We start from the raw sequence: 20,189 nt of genomic DNA, 5'->3' as shown, positions 1-20,189 counted from the left end.
AAGCCTCTTTCATCCTCATGGGGCCCAGCTGGTGGGCGAGAGGGAGCACGCTGTCCCCAGCCAAGCTTGACCATCAGTCCCACCTGCCCGGTCGGGAACAGGGTCATGTTGTTACAGGGAGTCAGTCACCGGGAACAGTGTCATGTTGAGTCACAGGCACACGTGACAAGATGTCACAGACAACAATCACCAGGCACAGGGCCGGCCTGAGCTGCTGGCCAGCCTTGCGTGTGGGTCAGTGCAGGCTCTGTCAGGGGTTCCTCAGACTGCGGCCCCGCCTCCCAGCTCTGCACTTGCTGATCAGAAAGCCTCCCGGAGACGCTGCTCGCGGCACCCATGGTGTAGGAGCACCTGGCGCCAGGAAGGTAGTTTCAAGGCCCAGAAAACCAGAAAAACGCTTTATTTGATGGCATTGCTGGAGCGCTGCATTGAGGAGAAACGGACAATCCACCCACTGCCTCACGTGAGCGTGTGGTGAGCTCGGGGAGGGTGGCTGGAGCGCGGTGGGCACGGCAGGATGTCACCTCCTGGGCGGGAAGCCCCCGAGGCTGGCAGACCCTGTGGAGCACAGCCCAGTGACACCGTGTGAGCACCACCAGCCCTGAGGCACCAAGGGGAAGCTCAGGCACAACTCGGGAACACGTGCTGCCACACACGCCACGCTGGTCACGCGCTCTCCAAGGGAGGCCGCGGTCCTTGCCTGACTGCTGCCTCTGCAGGAGCCCGGAGATGCTGATGGGCGGCCTGGGTGCTGGTGCCGAGGCCCCTCCTCCCACTCTGCCAGCCACCTGGAGGCCGAGATTTTGGGACGCCCCCAGGCCGGGCATCAGCACAGGTGGGATCCTAGGAGCAAGGTCACAAACAAAATCACCAACGATTCAAGTGACTGGCAACACGATGCTTTTTAGTTTTAAAGGCCACATATTGATTAAAAAACATGTTCCCAGTGCCCAGGAGGAGATCGCGCACTGTGCTTGGGCGATGGCACCGGGACAGTGGCACACGCAGCGCCCGGCAGGCAGCCTCTGATGTGTGGGGGCTGCCCCTTGCCAGGGCCGGGTGCCTGCTCTCAGCGGGCCCTCCCACTGCTGTCCTCTGTGCTGGTGCCCACAAAATCCAGGAGTTACAATCACAGGCACCTGCGGGAGGGCCGGTCCCAGGCAGTGGGCGGGGTGAGGGGCTGGCACAGTCCTGCGTGGGAGCTGTGGTCAGGCAGCGGGCGGGGTTGCCTCATGCACCAGGGCCGTGGGCACAAGTGTGGCTCTGGCCTGGGGAGGATGCGAAGGCCACGGCTGGACGGTGGCAGGCGGCCTGTGGCATGGGGAGCCACCAGGGGCTCTAGGAGGGGTGAGAGGCACCTGCCTGACCTCCGGGCCCAGGCAGAGCCTGTGCAGATGTGGGCCCATGTCTAAGGCAATGGCTGGGTCATGGGTTATGGTCTGTTCAGGGGTCGGCAAATGGCAGCCCATGGGCCAAACCAGCTCCCGTTTCTGTCAGCAGCTGTCGGGGACACAGATGTGCCATCGGCTCCCCGCCCGCCTGTGAACCCTGAGACGCGATGCTGCAGCCCCGCGGGCGCCTGGGAGTTGGAACGGCCTGAGTTGCATTTTAACTTCAGAAAAGCAAACCATAAAGTGGTCTGCACAGCACGACCCCGAGCACACAGAGAGACCTCCTTCCTCACTCTCCCCGCCTTGACTGTACCTTGTCCTGCAGGAGCTGCCGGGACCCAGCTGAGCGCCCGGGACCCACCTGAGCGTCCGGGACCCAGCTGAGCGCCCGGGACCCTAACCTGAGCACCCGGGACCCAGCTGAGCGTCCGGGACCCACCTGAGCACCCGGGACCCAGCTGAGCGCCCGGGACCCAGCTGAGTGCCCGGGACCCACCTGAGCACCCGGGACCCAGCTGAGTGCCCGGGACCCAGCTGAGCGTCCGGGACCCAGCTGAGCGTCCGGGACCCAGCTGAGTGCCCGGGACCCTAACCTGAGCGCCCGGGACCCAGCTGAGTGCCCGGGACCCACTTGAGCGTCGGACCCAGCTGAGCACCCGGGACCCAGCTGAGCGCCCGGGACCCACCTGAGCGTCTGGAATCCGCTGGTGCGATCTGGCGTCAGGCTGAGCTGCTGAGGGCCTAGGCGGGAGACGCTACCTGCGGGGGGTTGGGGGGGCGGCAGGGGGACGGGTGAACACAGCGCTGCTTCAGGAAGAAGACACACCTACTGTCCCACCCATGCCCCCCACTGCGCCCAGCACACCCCTTCCCACTCAGCCGTCACCCCCTGTGCACCGCGAGCATTCCCACCACCACCCTGAGCAGCCGCGTGAAGGCCACAGGCCTGCTCGGGACGGGCTGTGGGCTGCGGGCTGGCCTCCGCCTGCAACGCTGGGGCCCGAGGCGCTCAGCACTCGCCCCCACACTCCACTCCTGTCACTGCTCCCAGAAGCTCTGGGCTCTGAGGAGAGGGTGGGTCAGCGGAGCCGACCAGGCCGAGGTGCCATCTCCCCCGAGCCCGCATGTCTAGGCTGATGAGAAACATTTTGGATGCAAAGGCCCGCTGTGTGTTTAGTGAGACCAGAGGGCACGCGTGGAAGTGCTGGTAAACACTGAGCTCCTGGCAGCCCTGCTGTGGAGAACGGTCACGGACAAAAGGCAGAGTGAGAAGGGAAGAGAGTGGGCAGGGGAGGCTCCCTGTGTCCTTTCACAACTGCAGAGCCCGGATCAGAGAGGGTGAGCGCCGTTCCTGAGGTGGCACAGCACTAAGTAGCCTGGGCTGTGTGGACCGTAGAGGATGCTGCCCTAGTGACTTGCAGACCCCGCAGAACAGCTGAGAACCAGCGAAGCAAACCGTCCCAGGAGGTTCTGTTAATCCCGTTTTTATTTTCTGTATTTTCAGATGGTTGGACTCCCCGGGGCCTTGCGAATCCCAGACACACTGCCCCTCGCTGGGCAGGCTAAATCGCATGGGTCAGAGGTTTGCCTGTGCTCTGGCCACCTCCTCCATCTGGCACCCCGCTCTGCCCTAATTCCTGAGGCAGGGCTGACCCGAGGGGTAGCCCCTGCACCCCCACACTGCCTGCCAGGGCCAAACCTGTTTGGCTGTCCCTGCAGACCTGCCTGCCCGCTGGCCCTCGTGGGGGTCGTCTCCTGATCTGCCGGCCTCCCTAGCCGACTGCACAAATCCCGGTTTCACGCTCAGGCAGAACCGCACATGCTCAGTAATGGGGTCCGGCAAGCACCTCTTATTCACGCTCACAGGGATCTGTGGGGTGACCGTGGTCAACAGTGATGAGGTACTCGAGGCCTCGACAGGTCAACAACTGTCTGGGTCCCGAGAGCAGTGCTCTGAGGCCAGGTGGGCCCAGGCCCTCTGGTTGCCCTGACGTCGGGCTCTCCATCGGGGCTCTGCGGGTTCAGGCTGAGCCATGGGCGCAGGGTCTGCTGGGGGGCACAGAGGCAGAGCCTCTCGAGCAGGGCGCCTTGGGGCCTCAGCCCAGCAGAGACAGGCCAGAGTGCTGCCGCCCCAGGGCCCCCAAGCCTCGGGCTGAGGTTTCCACACAGGAAGCTGCCTTGAAACACCTGGCATCTAGGGAGGGTCAGCACCGTGAGCGTGGGAGCCTTGTCTCCCTGCGCCACCAGGCGAGGCTGAGTCCCGGCTGAGCAGGCGCCCAGGATGCTGTGAAGCGGGGGGAGGGGAGACGGCTGAAGGCGGGCACATCCCTCAAGGTCCCGGTGAGGGAGGGACTCACCCATGCGTCCGTCCTGGGGAGGGCTGATCAGGGAGACTCTGGTGGGGCCGGCTGGCTCGGGCTAAGGACGGGAAAAGGGAACAGTGGGTAACATCACTGTTTTCATGGGTAATGAGAGCCCCTCCGCCCCGAGAACACAGCCCCTCGCCAGCCTGCCGTGCCCACCGTGCCAGTCTGCTGGGATGTAGCCCCGTGAGACAGGGTGTCCCACTCGCCCCCACCGTGCCCCTGGCCCCCACAGCAGTGAGTGGACAAGGAATTTGCTAGGTGCTTCTAAGAATTTTGGAACAGAGAAAAAGCAGACAGTTTTAGCTGACATTAGCCATTTTAAAATCCTGAGTACATCCTCATTTTCGGTGCAAAACCGTCACCTGGAAACCCAGGTGTTGATGACGGGGCCTGGTACTGCCCTGGCAGGGCCCGCATGCTGGGCCGGCTCCCAGCCAGGCACACGGCAGCATCACCCATGTTTCTCTCACGGTGAAGCTGACCCACCTCCTCACCAACAGGTTGTTAGGGGATCCTGGATTCACTCATCCCCGTTCCCACCACTTGCCCAGGTGGAGGCGGAGCATGGTGGCAGCCCACCACATGTCCCATGCCAGCGTGACCCTGCCTCCTGCAGCGGCACGGCCAGGAAGGAGCGGCCACGGTCGGGACTGAATGGCCACGGTCGGGAAGGAGCGGCCACGGTTGGGACTGAATGGCCACGGTCGGGACTGAATGGCCACGGTCGGGAAGGAGCGGCCACGGTTGGGACTGAATGGCCACGGTCGGGAAGGAGCGGCCACGGTCGGGACTGAATGGCCACAGTCGGGACTGAATGGCCACGGTCGGGAAGGAGCGGCCACAGTTGGGAAGGAGCGGCCACAGTCGGGACTGAATGGCCACGGTCGGGAAGGAGCGGCCACGGTCGGGACTGAATGGCCACGGTCGGGACTGAATGGCCACGGTCGGGAAGGAGCGGCCATGGTCGTTAGCGCTGAGAAGCAGGAGGCCCTGAACATGTAGGAAACACGACACACAGGGGAACAGACTACTCACCCTTCTCAGGGGGGAGGGCGTGAGGTCGACCTCCATGGGCTCCACTCTATAAACCGACAGCCATACAGTTACTGGCCTGAGACTTGGAGCGACTGGCACACGCACGATGCGCCAGGACGCCCGTCTCCATCCTCCTTGTTCACACTGGGCCCCATCAGTCACCTCCCTCTTAGCTCTTTACTGGCTGCCACTTGTCTGTCAGACCAAACCCAGCCCCACACATGGAGGGAGGGCCTGTCGAGCTCCGGGGAGGCCCTGTGTGGCCGGCCTAGGGCAGCTCAAGTGCAGGTGGCCTCCTCCGGCTGTGTCTGCTCAGGGACAGGGACAGGGACAGGCCGTGCGGGCGGATGCTGCCAGGTCCTGCCAGTCGCCCTGGAGTTGGAGCATCTCATTTGCTTTAGGTGCCGCTCACTGCTGGGCTCACTGCACACAATCACTGCTCGTAGGGCCAGCTCCTTAACTTACTGCTCCAGGCTGACAGACAAGCATCACTTGGGCTTCCCCACAGGAGGAAAGGGCAGGGAGGGAGGGAGGGGGAGAAGGAGGGAGGGAGGGAGGGAGGGGGAGAAGGAGGGAGGGAAAGAGGGAGGGGGAAAGGGAAAGAGGGAGGGGGAAAGGGAGAGAGGGAGGGGGAAAGGGAGAGAGGGAGGGGGAAAGGGAAAGAGGGAGGGGGAAAGGGAGAGAGGGAGGGGGAAAGGGAAGGAGGGAGGGAGGGAAGGAGGGGACCAATCGCTGAGTCACTTTCTGGCTGTGCGCTCAGTGCCAGGCCCGCTGCCCTTGGGACACAGGGACAGGCAGTGCGGGCGGACGCTGCCAGGGCCTCCGGTGCTGCGTGTGGACCCAGCTCCCAGCATTTCAAGGAAAAACAGGTGGATGAGGGATGCTCTCCAGGGACCGGCCGCCAGGGGTGGGTAGGGTCCCCAAGGGGTCACCACCTCTCGTCCTGTCCCCTGTGCCAGATTTGTTTCTGAGCTGCCCTGGGAGAGAGTCCCACCCGAGTCACATGACCACTCCTCCACCAGCCTCCAGGCCACAGGGACAGGACTGGGATGGGCCAGCCCCCAGGCCCTGGCGATGAGTAAGAGCTGCTGCGGGGCGAGCTCCTGGGGCCTGTGCTGACCATCAGAACGTGGGAACCTGGAGGGGTGGAGGGTGGCAGGAGGGGCGTGGGTGGCAAAGAAGGACCTACAGCTCCTGAGTGTGGCCCACTGGCCCCCGCGCCCCCAGCCCTGCACACACACCTCTCGGAGGAGGCGGAGGAGCCGGGAGGCCGGAGCAGCTGTCCGCGGGGCTCTGCTGAAGGAGCTGTGACAAACACCACAGGGTGAGGGCGCGCCTGCCCTCGGCTCTGCCTGCCCTGGGCTCGCCGCGCAGCAGGCCACCACTTACTTGAAACTGGACTTCTCAGCGCGCTGAAGGCTGTGTGTTGGGACGGTCTCATACTAAACAGATGGGGAGAGGGATTGATAAACCGTAAGGACTTATTCCAACCACAGGGCAGGGCTGAGACCCCCTCGGTCCCTCCCCAGCGCCTCCCCCGCCCAGCGCTCACTTTCGTCCCAGAGGCCCTGAGGCTGGCACACAGCGGCAGGGCTGGGCCCATCAGCGCCTCTGCAGCACTTCCTGCTTCCCAACAACCCTAAAACTGGGCACGTGGGAGGCCGTCAATCCAGACCACGTGGGACAGAAAGCAGGGCAGGGACCCCTGACCCCAGGATGCCTGCGAGGGAGCATGGACATGGGTGAGGGAGCCGGCCGGCGGGGTGTGTGGGCCCACCCTGCGGGAAAACCAGGCCACACTGGCGTGCACCGACCGCATCACCTGGAGGACCTGCACGAGCGCGAGCCGAGGAGGAGGCAGGCCTGGCCTCTTGAGGGTTTCAGGGTAGGAAATAGACTGCCCGGTCACGGTGACAGAATGTTCTAGACCAGTGGTTCTCAACCTGTGGGTCGCGACCCCTTTGGGGGTCGAACGACCCTTTCACAGGGGTCGCCTAAGACCATCGGAAAACACATATATAATTACATATTGTTTTTGTGATTAATCACTATGCTTTAATTATGTTCAATTTGTAACCATGAAAATACATCCTGCATATCAGATATTTACATTACAATTCATAACAGTAGCGACATTACAGTTATGAAGTAGCAACGAAAATAATTTTATGGTTGGGGGTCACCATAACATGAGGAACCATATTAAAGGGTCGCGGCATTAGGAAGGTTGAGAACCACTGTTCTAGATGGCTGAACCGAGCAGTGAAATAAGCTCGAGGGAGAGGTGGGAGCAGAAGGACTGGAGCCTGAAGGACGCCCGTAGGCAGCAGGGAGCTTTGCGAGGAGGGCCAGCCTGCAGGGGCCTCAGAGGGCCACAGCTGGAACTTTCCAGAATGATGAGATGATTGCACAGAGAGAAAGCAGGTTATACGAAGGGCGACGAATAGAAGGGCCCCCTGCACCCAGGTCTCACTCGGAGCCGCGCCCCAGGGGCCTGTCAGGCTCAGGCCACAGAGCCTCCCGTGCTGCTGCCCACAGGCCTCTGGCAGCATTGCTGCGTTACCAGCGAGGGCTGGGGTGCACCCTCGGAAAGCAGCCTGTGATGGCGGCGGGTGGGCCGAGGCCGAGCGGGACCACCGTGCCCAGCTCCTGCTGCAGCCCAGCCACAGTGCACCGGGCACCTGCACACACAGCCGGCTGGACAGCAGCCCCTTAGGACCTCGGTGCCATGGCCTTCACATGAACATGTCTCACCACATGGGGCTCTGAGTATTCAGCCGCGTCCCACAGCACCGCCTTCCCTGACCGCGCTGACCGTGCAGGGACGGCAGCCTGTGCTCATCTTCCATGACCGCCATTCCTGGGAAAAGGCCCAGGCTGCGGCCGCCCCGGAGGTGGGGGGGCTGCCCCTCTCCAGCTGGGTCGCTGGCTCTGCTCCCCAGCCCCTCCCGTGACCTGGGAGTCACAGGACAGGACGTCCCCTGGGAAACCACTCCTCTTTGCTGTGTCTTCTCCTCTCCCCTCCTTCCCCAGACGGCCCAGCGCACCTCTGCCCTGACAGCCTTTGGGAAATAGGGCCCCTTGTTAGGGCCGCGGCCTGGGAGGCAGCGAGTGGATGCCTGGCTGGGCTCAGGGGTGCGGGGTGCAGTGCGGGGGCGGGGGGGGGGGGGGGCGTGGTGCAGACCTACCTTTGCAGCTGCTCCACCCGCAGCATCACCTTCCTGAGGGACTCCTCCAGCCTGGCGATCTGCACGCAACACAGCGCCACGGTCACCAGGCCGACGCCAAGTGACCGCACAGGCACGCGGACCCTCCATTCTTACACCCGCGGTCACCAGGCCGACGCCAAGTGACTGCACAGACACTCGGACCCTCCATTCTTACACCCGAGGTCACCAGGCTGACGCCAAGTGACAGTGCACAGACACGCGGACCCTCCATTCTTACACCCGCGGTCACCAGGCCGACGCCAAGTGACAGTGCACAGACACGCGTACCCTCCATTCTTACACCCGAGGTCACCAGGCTGACGCCAAGTGACAGTGCACAGACACGCGTACCCTCCATTCTTACACCCGAGGCAGCACATGAGTCAGGAGGGAGCTGCCTGGGCCTGGGGCAGCGTGCAGGGGCAGACGGGGCTGTGGCCAGGTGCAGGCACTACCCACAAGGGCCGGGGCTGGGTGGCGACACGTGCCCTCTGGGCAGACCCACCGCAGGCCTGGCCTGGGGCATGTAAGGAGGGCAGACGGCAGGAGACGCCAAGCACGTGCGGGCCAGGCCTCAGGGCAGCGACGCCTCACACCTTCCCTGTCGCACACAGAGAGGCCACGGCCACAGGATGGACACCAAGGCAGCTTCCACACTCCAGGGGGTGGCCACAGGGTCTGTGGCTTCAAAGCCAGGCCCTCACCCTACTTACTCCCTAACCTTCGATGGTGTTTTTTTAAAAACACGACGGGATGAATGAATAGAGAACTGTCTAAGCTGCTCTGAGGCCCAGACATCACTCCCGGCCAGGTGAGGCGGCGGCCATGGGTGTGTGCCATGGCGCGGCCCCAGCACAGGAAGCTGACCTGGCCCCTTTGCCCTCTGCCGGCTGCTGCGCGCTCTCCTCTCTGCGCCTCCCGTCCCTGTCCCTCCGGGAGGCCTGACCCGAGCCAGCCCAGCTGCCCCTATGGAGCTTCCTCCCCTGGAGCTTCCCTTGCTCACTCAGCTCAGCTCACCGATCAGGGAGGAGGATGCTTGTCGCTCCCGTGGAAGGACCAGTCAGAGCTCACTAGAGTCGGTTTATGAAAAGTGCCCGGTGAGTGGGGGCACCACAGGCCAGAAGTGGGCCCCGAGATGAAACTGGCCCAGTGACTTCTGGCCCTGAGCATCGCGGTGGCGGACAGGAGCCGTGCAATGGGCTGAGGGTCCACGGGACAGATGCCCACCTCCCAGCCCTCCACCCTGAGATGTGGGGTCGGGTCACAGGGTCACATGAACTTGAGATGGGGTTTACCTTTTCTCTGTAGAAGGCTAACAGCCTCTTTCTGTGTTTTTCTTGAAATTCTGAAATCTGGGAAGATGGCACAGGTCAGCTGCTGCAGTGGCACATGGCCACACTGTGCAGTCCCCAGACACACCCTGCTGCCTGCCTGACCCGGGGCTGCCTGCGTCTTCGCGACCTTGGTCACCCTGCCGTGCACGCAGAACACAGCGGGCACGCTCACACAGGGGAGCATGCCCCACTGAGGGCAGGAACACTCTAGACACCCCCCTACCCGCCCCCCCGCCCCCACCCGTGACTTGTGCGTGGAGAGGGCTAGGTGGGCGGGACAAGCCGCGCTCCCGGGAGCTGTGACGGGGGCTGGGTTCCCAGCAGCACTTCCGTTCAGGAGCCCCCTTGCACGCGGAGTGCACTCGGTCTGGAGTTGGCCCCCAGAGCTACGAGCCGCACTGACCCAGGGAGGGAAGCACTGCTTCACGCCAGGGACGGTATCAGACAGAACGGGAAAGCCCCTCCGGCTCCTGCACCTCGAGGGTGGAGCGGGTTGATGGATGCAGGGCAGGTCCCAGGCTCACCTTAAAGTTACTGAGGACCCCTAAAAGCTCTGCTTATGCAGGTTTTCCCTGTCGCTGTTTCCCCACTAGAAATTAATACTGAGAGAAACTTAAAGTATTTATTATGGTAAAATAACGGTAAGCCCAACATGCTGAGGTAGACAGCGAGCTAGGCACTGGGACAGGCGATGCCCAGAGGCCTGGAGGGAGGCCACTCGGCAGCCAGCTGCCTCCATGCCTCTCTCCACCTGGACGAGGCGTGGGGCCTGAGATGGAGGACAGGCACCCTGCCTCCTCCTGAGGCCGCCTGAGGCTCTGCGGGTCCCAGCACAACTGCTCTCGGCTCAGGGCTGCCTGTGGGTCTGAGCGCTATGGTGAGGACTCCCCCAGCTCACCAACACGGCAGCTTCCGGGTCCCGGGGACCTGGCCCAAGAGGCCCCCTGGGAATGTGCAACAAAATCAGCCCATGTCCCTGCTTGGCTGTTGCCTTGTGCCCATGCCGTGTCCTGGGGCATCCACCCCGGGGAGCCTGCAGGGTGGAGGGGCACAGCCCTGGCACTGCGGGCACTGAGCCCGAGAACAGCCTCCAGAGCAGGGCCGTCCTGGTGGCTGACATGTCTCCCAGAGAACAAGCCAACGGCCAAGAATGGCCAGGCCAGAGTGTGGTCGCTCAGCCTGCTGCTAGGCCTCTCCAGGGAGGGGCAGGTTCGAGGTGCCAACAGCAGGGGTGGGGGCAGCACTGTTATCAGAAGTGGGGGCCGGATGGGCTGGCAGAGAGGGCTGCTCTCCGGACAGCTCCCTGGACAGCCTGGTGGACCAGGAGGTCAGACTGGCATTGGACCCAGGGAGGGCACCGACTCGCAACCTCAGAGCTGGGCTGGGGAGTGCGCCTGGAGCCAAGAGGGCTCAGGTCAAATACCGCAGCCACAGCCCCATGACCCAGACGCCTGAGATCAGCCGGGCGTCCCGACCACAGGACACGTCACCCCCACAGCAGCAGGACAGGAACCCGGAGCAGAGCGAATGGCTTCCCTGCAGGGAAGACGGCACAGGGGCAGGGAGCACCCCCACCCCCGAGACCCTGGAGTCTGCTCTCCAGGGCGAGATCATCAGCCCTGGGTCATCACGAAACAGGTTCCCATGGCGACAGGCTCGCGTGCCCCAGGAGAAGGCCCACGCACCTGGGAGGTCTCCTTGGAGTACTTCCTGCACAGGCCGTCTATGCCCATGAAGAGCGCCTGGACCCCTGGATCCGTCTGGAAGAGAAAGACACCATCTCCGCTCGCTGCCCTGGCACACGCTCAGGGCGTGATGCAGAGGCAAACTGGAGACCCAGATGAACCTCGGGACCCGCAGGACCAGAGCTTCCCTCGCTGTGGCCAGCAGGCACGGGGGCACCCACCTCCTGGCTGCCCGGGGCCGTGGGGTGAGGGCAGTGTGCCTGGCAGCTGGTGGCACCCTCTGGGCCACAGGCCCCTCTCTGTCAGGAGGAACCCAGGCCTCGAAGGGTAAAGGGCCAAAGGGGAAGCCAAGCTCAGAGGAAACACTACGTCAGGGAGGGAGTGCTGATGAGCCTCCTATCAGTCAGTCCTTTAAGAAGCAAACATGAAGAACTCAAGGAAAAGTGGGTTCAGAAGTGGTGCTGCCCACTCCACAGAGTCATGCCTGCCTTCTCCTCCCCCCCTCCTCCCCGGCACCCACAGCCCGGCACCCACAGCCCTGGTACCCATAGCCCCGGCACCCACAGCCTGGCACCCACAGCGGGCCGACAGTGATAGCCATCCGAGGGCATAGGCGTGGGAGGACGCCCTGAGCAGGGACAGACAGGAACAAACACAGCCACTGGGTAAGGACAGCAGACCCAGAAGATACAGGCGAGCGGTCCCTCCGCAGCCTGGTCCTGGCTTCGGAACCGTCAGCATGGCACGGGCATCAGAACGGAATCTGAGTCCTTCCACTGACGCTCCCTGTGCTCCCCAGGTCCCACCGAAACGAGGTAAAACTAAGTGCAGGGCGACACCTGATGGGGGGGAGAAGCTAGAAGATGTCCTTGGGAGGCAGTGCCTGGCCCGAGCCGTCCCAGGCCTTGGAGGGAGAGGCCACACAGGGTGTCTGGACAGCTGGGTCCCTGGACTCGACCCCTGCAAGTCACAGGCAGGTGGGCCACAGGCAGGGCAGGGGCTCCAGGTGCCCACAAGCCCTGCTCGGCACCAACTCAACCTGCCACCCTGGCCTCGACCCACACCTCAGGGCCTGGTCCCGGGCCACAGAAGCAGAAGCATGCCTTCCCACAGCCTGGCACCCACAGCCCCGGCACCCATAGCCACAGGAAACGGGGAGAGCCCAACAGAGCGTGGTGGCCTGTGCTGAGGAGTGGAGAGCAAGTGACACACAGGTTATCACACAGGGAAAACACCTGTGGACAGAACCCGCTTGGACAGGCAGGTGTGGCTTCACTCTATGTGAACAGGACCTGCATGGACAGGCAGGTGTGGCTTCACTCTATGTGGACAGGGACCCGCATGGACAGGCAGGTGTGGCTTCACTCTACGTGGACAGGGACCCGCATGGATAGGCAGGTGTAGCTTCACTGTGTGGACAGGGACCCATGTGGACAGGCAGGTGTGGCTTCACTCTATGTGAACAGGACCCGCGTGGACAGGCAGGTGTGGCTTTACTCTACGTGGACAGGGACCCATGTGGACAGGCAGGTGTGGCTTCACTCTATGTGAACAGGACCCGCGTGGACAGGCAGGTGTGGCTTTACTCTACGTGGACAGGACCCGTGTGGACAGGCAGGTGTGGCTTCACTCTATGTGAACAGGACCCGCGTGGACAGGCAGGTGTGGCTTCACTCTACGTGGACAGGGACCCGCATGGACAGGCAGGTGTGGCTTCACTCTACGTGGACAGGGACCCGCATGGATAGGCAGGTGTAGCTTCACTGTGTGGACAGGGACCCATGTGGACAGGCAGGTGTGGCTTCACTCTATGTGGACAGGACCTGCGTGGACAGGCAGGTGTGGCTTCACTCTATGTGGACAGGGACCCATGTGGGCAGGCAGGTGTGGCTTCACTCTACATGGACAGGGACCCGCGTGGACAGGCAGGTGTGGCTTCACTCTACATGGACAGAGACCCACGTGGACAGGCAGGTGTGGCTTCACTCTACGTGGACAGGGACCCGCGTGGACGGGCAGGTGTGGCTTCACACTACGTGGACAGGGACCCGCGTGGACAGGCAGCTGTGGCTTTACTCTACGTGGACAGGGACCCGCGTGGACAGGCAGGTGTGGCTTCCCTGTGTGGACAGGAGCCTTAGTGGGACCGGGCGTAGGGAGCAGGGCTGAGGCCTCCACTCTGATAACAGCCCCTGCACAGGTTTTGGGGTCTCCCTGAAGCTCAGCCGGATACCACAGGACAGCCAGACCATGAAAAGCCACAGCAAACGGAGCCATGTGATCCAAGACACAGGAAGCATTCATGTCCAGGAAAGCAGCCTAACGAGCGCAATATGCATCACAATGCAGGCAGCTCAGTCCCTCTGGAGAGCTGTCACCACAGGCCTCAATGCAGGACCCGACAAAGGAATTCCCGGGGATGGAAAGTGACCCTCGGGGCGTCAGGGAGGCTGGGAACGTGAGCGGGAGGAAGTGGGACTGTGGGAACCTGGGCGGCGGTGGTGATCCGGGCAGCGATGTCTGTGGGCTTATGTCTCTGGGAGAGAATAAGGTGCGTGCGGAAGCGGAGTGAAAGCGCCCAGGCCCTGCCCTGCCCAGGGAGGATGGGAGCTTGTCCGACTTTAAGGACAGCCGCACAGGATGTCCCCGACCAGTGCGAGTCACTCTCAGAATTTGTGCGCTTTCGGCATTATACGTCAATGGAAGTTAGTAGAAATGATAACTAAAATCCCCAAATATTTCTAAGTTAACCACATACACATGGGTCACAGGAATAATTGAGAAGAGACTTGAATTGTTCTGCTCAGGCAAGGATGAGCACAGAGGGGGGTGCGGCCTGGGATATAAACAGGAGGAAGACAAGGTGGGGAGCTGACCTGAGCTTCCATCTTAAAGAACAAACGAAAGCAAAGAGGAAAGAGGAGAACTCACCAGAGAACAGGTGTACAATAAAGAAACACAACCAAGAATTAGTTCTTTGAAAATACGAACAAAGGTCAATAAACACTGACAAGACTGTTCAAGAAAAGGAGAGAAGGCACAGTAACCACCATTAAAGTGAAGGACGCGCATCACCACAGGCCTTCCGGATGCTGAGAGCACCGAGGACTGCACACGTGTTGGTGACAGGACACCCAACCTCGAGGAAAGGGCACCCCTCCTGTGAATACAGTTCCCTTAGGGTGACCTGACGGAGGCAGGCACTGAGTGTCTAACACAGAAACTAAGTCCCTGGTGGAAACCTCCTCACCAAATCCCTTCCAGGTTCAGACAACTTCACCTGTGAATCCCACCACATTTTACGAGAGGAGAGGGAGGCCCCAGCTGCTTTCACGGCCCCCCTCCCCCCGATGCCCCGAGGCCTGAGAAGGGCCCAGAGAGAGAGGACCACACGCAGCTCCCACGTGGACACAGGTGCACGGCGTCTAGCTCATCTAGACACACACACTAGGCTGCCTCGCACCAGGTCGGATCTGTTCCTGGGAGCTAGTGTGGGTTTAAAGCTCTAAAAATAAATGCAACTCACCACATTGACAAAATAAAGTAGAAAAAACAATGATAAGCTCAACAGTGACAGAAAAGCCATTGGGTAAAGTTCAACACCGTTCATGATAAAAAGCCGTAGCAAAAAACCCACACCGCACATAGTACTTCACAGAAACACTGCCACGTCCCTGAAATCAGGGGAGACAAACCCCCATGAGAGATGGCCCCTGCCATCCGTACTCCACACGCTACGGAGTGCAGGCCGAGGCAGGGGAGAGAAACACAGAAGGCACGAAACAAACAGAGACGGCGCGACTGTGGAGCCTGGAAAAACCCACAGCTGAGCCAATACAGTTACCAGGTGAACTTAGCAAGGCCAGAGGTATAAGTTCATAGACAAGAATCCATCATGTTTGACTGGTGTGCTCAGTGGTTGAGCATTAACACAAGAACCAGGAGGTCACTAGTTCAAGTCCTCGATTCCCTGTCAGGGCACATGCCTGGGTTTCGGGCTCAGTCCCCAGAAGGGGGCGTGTAGGAGGCAGCCTAGCGATGTTTCTCTCCCATTTATGTTTTTCTCTATCTCTCTCCCTTCCTCTCTCTCTCTCTCTCTCTAAAAAAAAAAAAAAAGAAAATCAATAAAAACATTTAAAAGGCTACGCAGTCACCTTTAAAGAGTGTGGGAGTGCCCAAAATATGTCACTTGAGAAAACACCATTTCTGTAAGAATAAATCCGAGTAGCACCCACAGACCGGGCGCTCCACTCCTGGCTGCTGTCTTTGGGCAACAGTATCTGGGGGCTTCCACCTCCTCCACTATGATCTTTTGTATCATTTGCATAATATGTAACTTTGTTTTACATTTGTAATCAGAAAAAAAGCAATTGTTATAGATTAAAACATCAGATCAAATACACATCTTGGAGCCTAGGTGTAAAGAGGACAATTATTTGTAACTAAATTTAAAGCAAACAAGTTAAATTCGTGTATTTTACAAAGAGAACAAAAGGCATTATTTTAAGCCTACTGCAACAGCAATTTAATACCTGCTTTCCTCCAATCCTCTTAACTAGATATGACAGCTGTGAAAAACCAAACTTTACCACCTTCTTTTTGTTGTTGTTACTCCTCACCCGAGGTACTTTTTCTATTGATTTTTAGAGAGAGCAGAAGTGGGGGGGGGAGAGAGAGACACCTTGATGTGAGAGAGATCGATTGGTTGCCTCCGGCACATGTCCCGACCGGGGCCAGGAATCGAACCTGCAACCCAGATATGTGCCCTTGACTGGGACTTGAACCCACAACCCTCTGGTACGTGGGCTGACACTCTAAGCCAGTGGTTCTCAACCTTGGCTGCACATTAGAATCACCTGGGAATCTTTTTGAAATCCTGATTTCTGGGCCTCGTCCTCCGGAAGTTCTGTTTCTTTGTTATGGGGTGGGGCCACAACATAAGTAACAAAGAAACAGAATTTCCGGAGGATGAGGCCCAGAAATCAGGATTTTAAAGACTCCCAGGTGTTTCTAATGTGCAGCCAAGGTTGAGAACCACTGCTCTAAGCACTGAGCACAGCGGCCGGGCTCCGTCGCCGTGAGGAGCTCGCATTGCACTGAAGGAATCTATTCCACACATTTTCATTCCCAGGAACATCGCACGGCAAACCGCAGACAGGCCCCCCTGCAACGGAGAAGCTGCAGGAGGGGTCCCGAGCCAGATCCTAGTTGTCCTTCGAGAGAGATTCCGGGAGACCTTCCCGGTCACCTGACAACATGAAGGGAAAGCTCAGACCCCGCAAACCACCACAGATTGAACCTCACCTGTGAAGGGAACACGGGGGTCAGTATTCAGACACGGACCACAGATTTCCACTTACGTGTTTTGAGAGGAAGACCGTCTGGCAGGGAGCTTTACAGATCAGGCACTCGCCCTCCTTACCTGCGAGAGAAGAGCAAATGCTGTGTTATCGGGGCGACGGGGCGAGCACTGCTTTCGGGGTAACACTGCTCCGAGCACACGGCCCGCCCTCCATTTCCTCACCTTCACACCGTGGGGCTGAAAGGATTTCTACAACCAACAGTCCTCCTCTTTCCCGTTTCCCACAGGCGCCCCCAAACAGCGCCCCTAAGGGACCCACTGCTCCCCCGGCCTCTGCCCCAGGTCCGGGCGGGAGCCCAGCCCTTTCCCTGCACAGCGGCCGGAGCGCGGGTCACGGCCCCGCTCTTCCCCCCACCGCCCCACCCCCGCTTCGCTTCCTCCCTGGCAGCCCGCACCCCAAGCCCGGCTGTAGGTGTCGCCTACTCTTCCTGGGTGCCCCCCATTCCTTCTGCGGGGTTCCTGCGGCTGAAGAGAGAGGGGCCCCCAGTTGTGACCGGCTTCAGCGTCTCCACCCGTTCCCCCCACTGAGCCCAGCTCACCGCCCCTTCCCATCCGTCCTGGGGGGACAGGGAACGCCCTGCCATGTCCCCCATGTCCTGGCCACTGGCCCCCACCGCGTCCTGGCCGCGCCTCCCCGTCCCCAGCCCCGCCCCCAGGCCCATGCCCCGCCCCGCCCCCAGGCCCATGCCCCCGCCCCGCCCCGCCCCCAGGCCCATGCCCCGCCCCGCCCCCAGGCCCATGCCCCGCCCCCGCCCCGCCCCGCCCCCAGGCCCATGCCCCACCCCGCTCCCCCCTCCCCTGGCCGCGCCCCCGACCCCTCCCCGCCCCCGGCCACGCCCCTCCCCCGGCCCGCCCCCAGGCCCATGGTCCCCCCTCCTCCCCCCGCGGCCCCCCCCCCGCGGCCCCCCCCCCGCTCCCCCTCCCCTGGCCGCACCCCTGACCCCTCCCCGCCCCCGGCCACGCCCCTCCCCCCGGCCCGCCCCCAGGCCCATGGCCCCCTCCTCCTCCCCCCGCGCCCCCCCCCGCGCCCCCCTCCCCCCGGCCGCGCCCACCTCTGCTCAGGCAGCCGTCGCAGTACACGTGGCCGCAGCTGGTGAGGCTGAAGTGCGAGGCGCGGCCGGGCGGCTGGAAGCAGCCGTTACAGAACACCCAGCTGGCCATGCGCGACCCGCGAGGCGCCGAGGCCCAGGGCTGCCCGGAAGTGCGCCCCGGCGCCGGCAGCCCTGCGCCTGCGCAGACGGGAGCCAGCCCCGCGCATGCGCACCAGCGCCCGGCGCTCCCGCCAAAACTCCGCGCGAAGCCCAGCCTGACAGGCGCGCGACTGCAGCTGAGGGCGCCGTCTGCCCGCTCCGGCCGCACTTCCGAGGGCGCAACCAGCTCGGAGGACCTGGCACCTCCTCCCGCCGCTGCCGCTGCCGCCCCAGGACGGTCCGAGGGCAGCGGGTCGCAGGTCCAGCCACGGCAAAGTCGTCGTCAGCACGGCCGCAGGGTCAGGTGAGGCCGCGACTGCGACTGCGGGACACGGCGCGGCCCGGGGGACCAGGTGGCCCCGCATCTGCCCGTCTCTCCGTCAGTGTGGGTGCAGGGGCGGGCCCTTGGGGCCAGGCAGGCCCGGTGGGCACACGGGGTGTCCGGAAGTCCGGGAAGGGTGCTGGGGGGACGGGGCGCTGGGGACGGGGACGGGGAGGCGGAGGCTCGGGCCTGAGGGCCAGTGCGCCGTGGGCCGCCTCCTCTCGCACACGTGGGGCCTGGCCGGGGCTGGGCTGCTCCCCGCTTGCGGCCATTACTGCGGCGTCGGCGGGAACAGGAAGCAGGTGGGAGCCGCCACCTGGTCTGCGGGCCCCGGGCTGCTCATCCGTCGGGAGGACCGGGCGGTGGCTGCTGTGAGGAAGGTGGTGCCTCCTGGGGAGTCGGGAGAAGCGGGGATTCAGGGTGACTGCGCCCTGAGACGGGACTGTGACCCCTGGGACGGGGCTCTGACCCCTGGGAGTGGCTGTGACCCCTGAGATGTGGCTGTGACCCCTGGAACGAGGCTGTGACCCCTGGGACGTGGCTGTGACCCCTGGGATGTGGCTCTGACCTCTAGGACATGGCTCTGACCCCTGGGATGTGGCTGTGACCCCTGGGACGGGGCTCTGACCCCTGGGAGTGGCTGTGACCCCTGAGATGTGGCTGTGACCCCTGGGATGTGGCTGTGACCCCTGGGACGTGGCTGTGACCCCTGGGATGTGGCTCTGACCTCTAGGACATGGCTCTGACCCCTGGGACGTGGCTGTGACCCCTGGGATGTGGCTCTGACCCCTGGGACGTGGCTGTGACCCCTGGGATGTGGCTCTGACCTCTAGGACATGGCTCTGACCCCTGGGACGTGGCTGTGACCCCTGGGATGTGGCTCTGACCTCTAGGACATGGCTCTGACCCCTGGGTTGTGGCTGTGACCCCTGGAACGTGTCTGTGACCCCTGGGATGTGGCTATGACCCCTGGGACGTGGCTGTGACCCCTGGGATGTGGCTCTGACCTCTAGGACATGGCTTTGACCCCTGGGATGTGGCTGTGACCCCTGGGACATGGCTTTGACCCCTGGGACGTGGCTGTGACCCCTGGGACGTGGCTTTGACCCCTGGGATGTGGCTGTGACCCCTGGGACGTGGCTCTGACCCCTGGGATGTGGCTGTGACCCCTGGGACGTGGCTGTGACCCCTGGGACGTGTCTGTGACCCCTGGGATGTGGCTTTGACCCCTGGGACGTGGCTGTGACCCCTAGGACATGGCTTTGACCCCTGGGACGTGGCTGTGACCCCTAGGATGTGGCTGTGACCCCTGGGACGTGGCTGTGACCCCTGGGACGTGTCTGTGACCCCTGGGACGTGGCTTTGACCCCTGGGACGTAGCTGTGACCCCTAGGACATGGCTTTGACCCCTGGGACGTGGCTGTGACCCCTAGGATGTGGCTGTGACCTGAGATGTGCCTGGTCCAAGCTGCAGTGTGTGCCTAGTGCAAAATAGTATAAAATAATACCCACGTTCCCAAGACCTATGGAAAAAGGAGTGCAGTAACCATTTGTGCTGATTCTGTAAGTGGTAACATTAAAAAGCAATGTTTGTATGGATTTTAGAGAGAGGAAGGGAGAGGGAGAGACAGATAGAAACATGGATGAGACAAACAGCAACATTGATGGGCTGCCTCCTGCATGCTCCTCGGGGGTGGAGCGCAACCAGGCAGGTGCCCTGTTGGGGAATCCAAGACCTGGTGGTGCCGGGTCTGTGCTCCACCGCGTAGCCACACCCACCAGCAGTGGTAACGTTTTAAAATATATATATTTTTATTGATTTCAGAGAGGAAGGAAGAGGGAGAGATAGAAACATCAGTGATGAGAGAGATTCGTTAGTTTGCTGCCCCCTGCTCACCCCACCCGGGATCGAGCCCAACCCGGCATGTGTCCTGACTGGGAATCGAACCTGGGACCTCTTGGTCCATGGGACGATGCTCAACCCACTGAGCCACCACAGCCGGCCCATTTTTGATGCACTGGGTTACCTAGGTGTCACTAGGGTTGATTTTGCTGGTTTTTAAAACCTTCGTTATGTGGCAGGCAGAAAACTTAAATTTTGCCTGTGTCCTGAGACTTTATTTCTGTTGGGCAGTGCTGGCATATACCAAGTTTGAAATAAGAACTGATGATGCGCTTACCTACCTCACCCAGGAGCTACGTTGTCAAAGCAACCTTTTATCCGTGTTAGAATTCTGTAACTTCAACCTCTGATGTCTGGAGTCATGAAAGTACAGTAAACCTCACTTAACGTCG

At 61.7% G+C, this 20,189-nt stretch overlaps 1 protein-coding gene across 1 annotated transcript; it reads right to left on the bottom strand.

Annotated features, from left to right (window-relative positions):
* Nucleotides 1-453: 453 nt before the first annotated feature.
* On the bottom strand, nt 454-17,543 carry RNF212 (ring finger protein 212). Its single transcript, XM_070411390.1, has 12 exons — nt 17,435-17,543; nt 16,381-16,442; nt 11,021-11,095; nt 9,297-9,353; nt 7,981-8,039; nt 6,182-6,234; nt 6,034-6,097; nt 4,793-4,838; nt 3,749-3,809; nt 2,078-2,150; nt 701-843; nt 454-558 (listed from the first exon to the last, which is right to left on the bottom strand). The coding sequence occupies exons 1-12, from the start codon at nt 17,541-17,543 to the stop codon at nt 521-523; spliced, it is 840 nt and encodes a 279-aa protein (XP_070267491.1). The 3' UTR covers nt 454-520.
* Between the last annotated feature and the right edge of the window lie 2,646 nt (nt 17,544-20,189).

Source organism: Myotis yumanensis, unplaced genomic scaffold (assembly GCF_028538775.1).
Source record: "Myotis yumanensis isolate MYYU_CA2020_CCGP unplaced genomic scaffold, mMyoYum1.0.hap1 SCAF_1, whole genome shotgun sequence".
In the NCBI taxonomy this organism is placed as follows: Eukaryota; Metazoa; Chordata; class Mammalia; order Chiroptera; family Vespertilionidae; genus Myotis; species Myotis yumanensis.
Note: the sequence above shows the minus strand (reverse complement) of the source record. Positions and strands in the feature narration are given on the sequence as shown.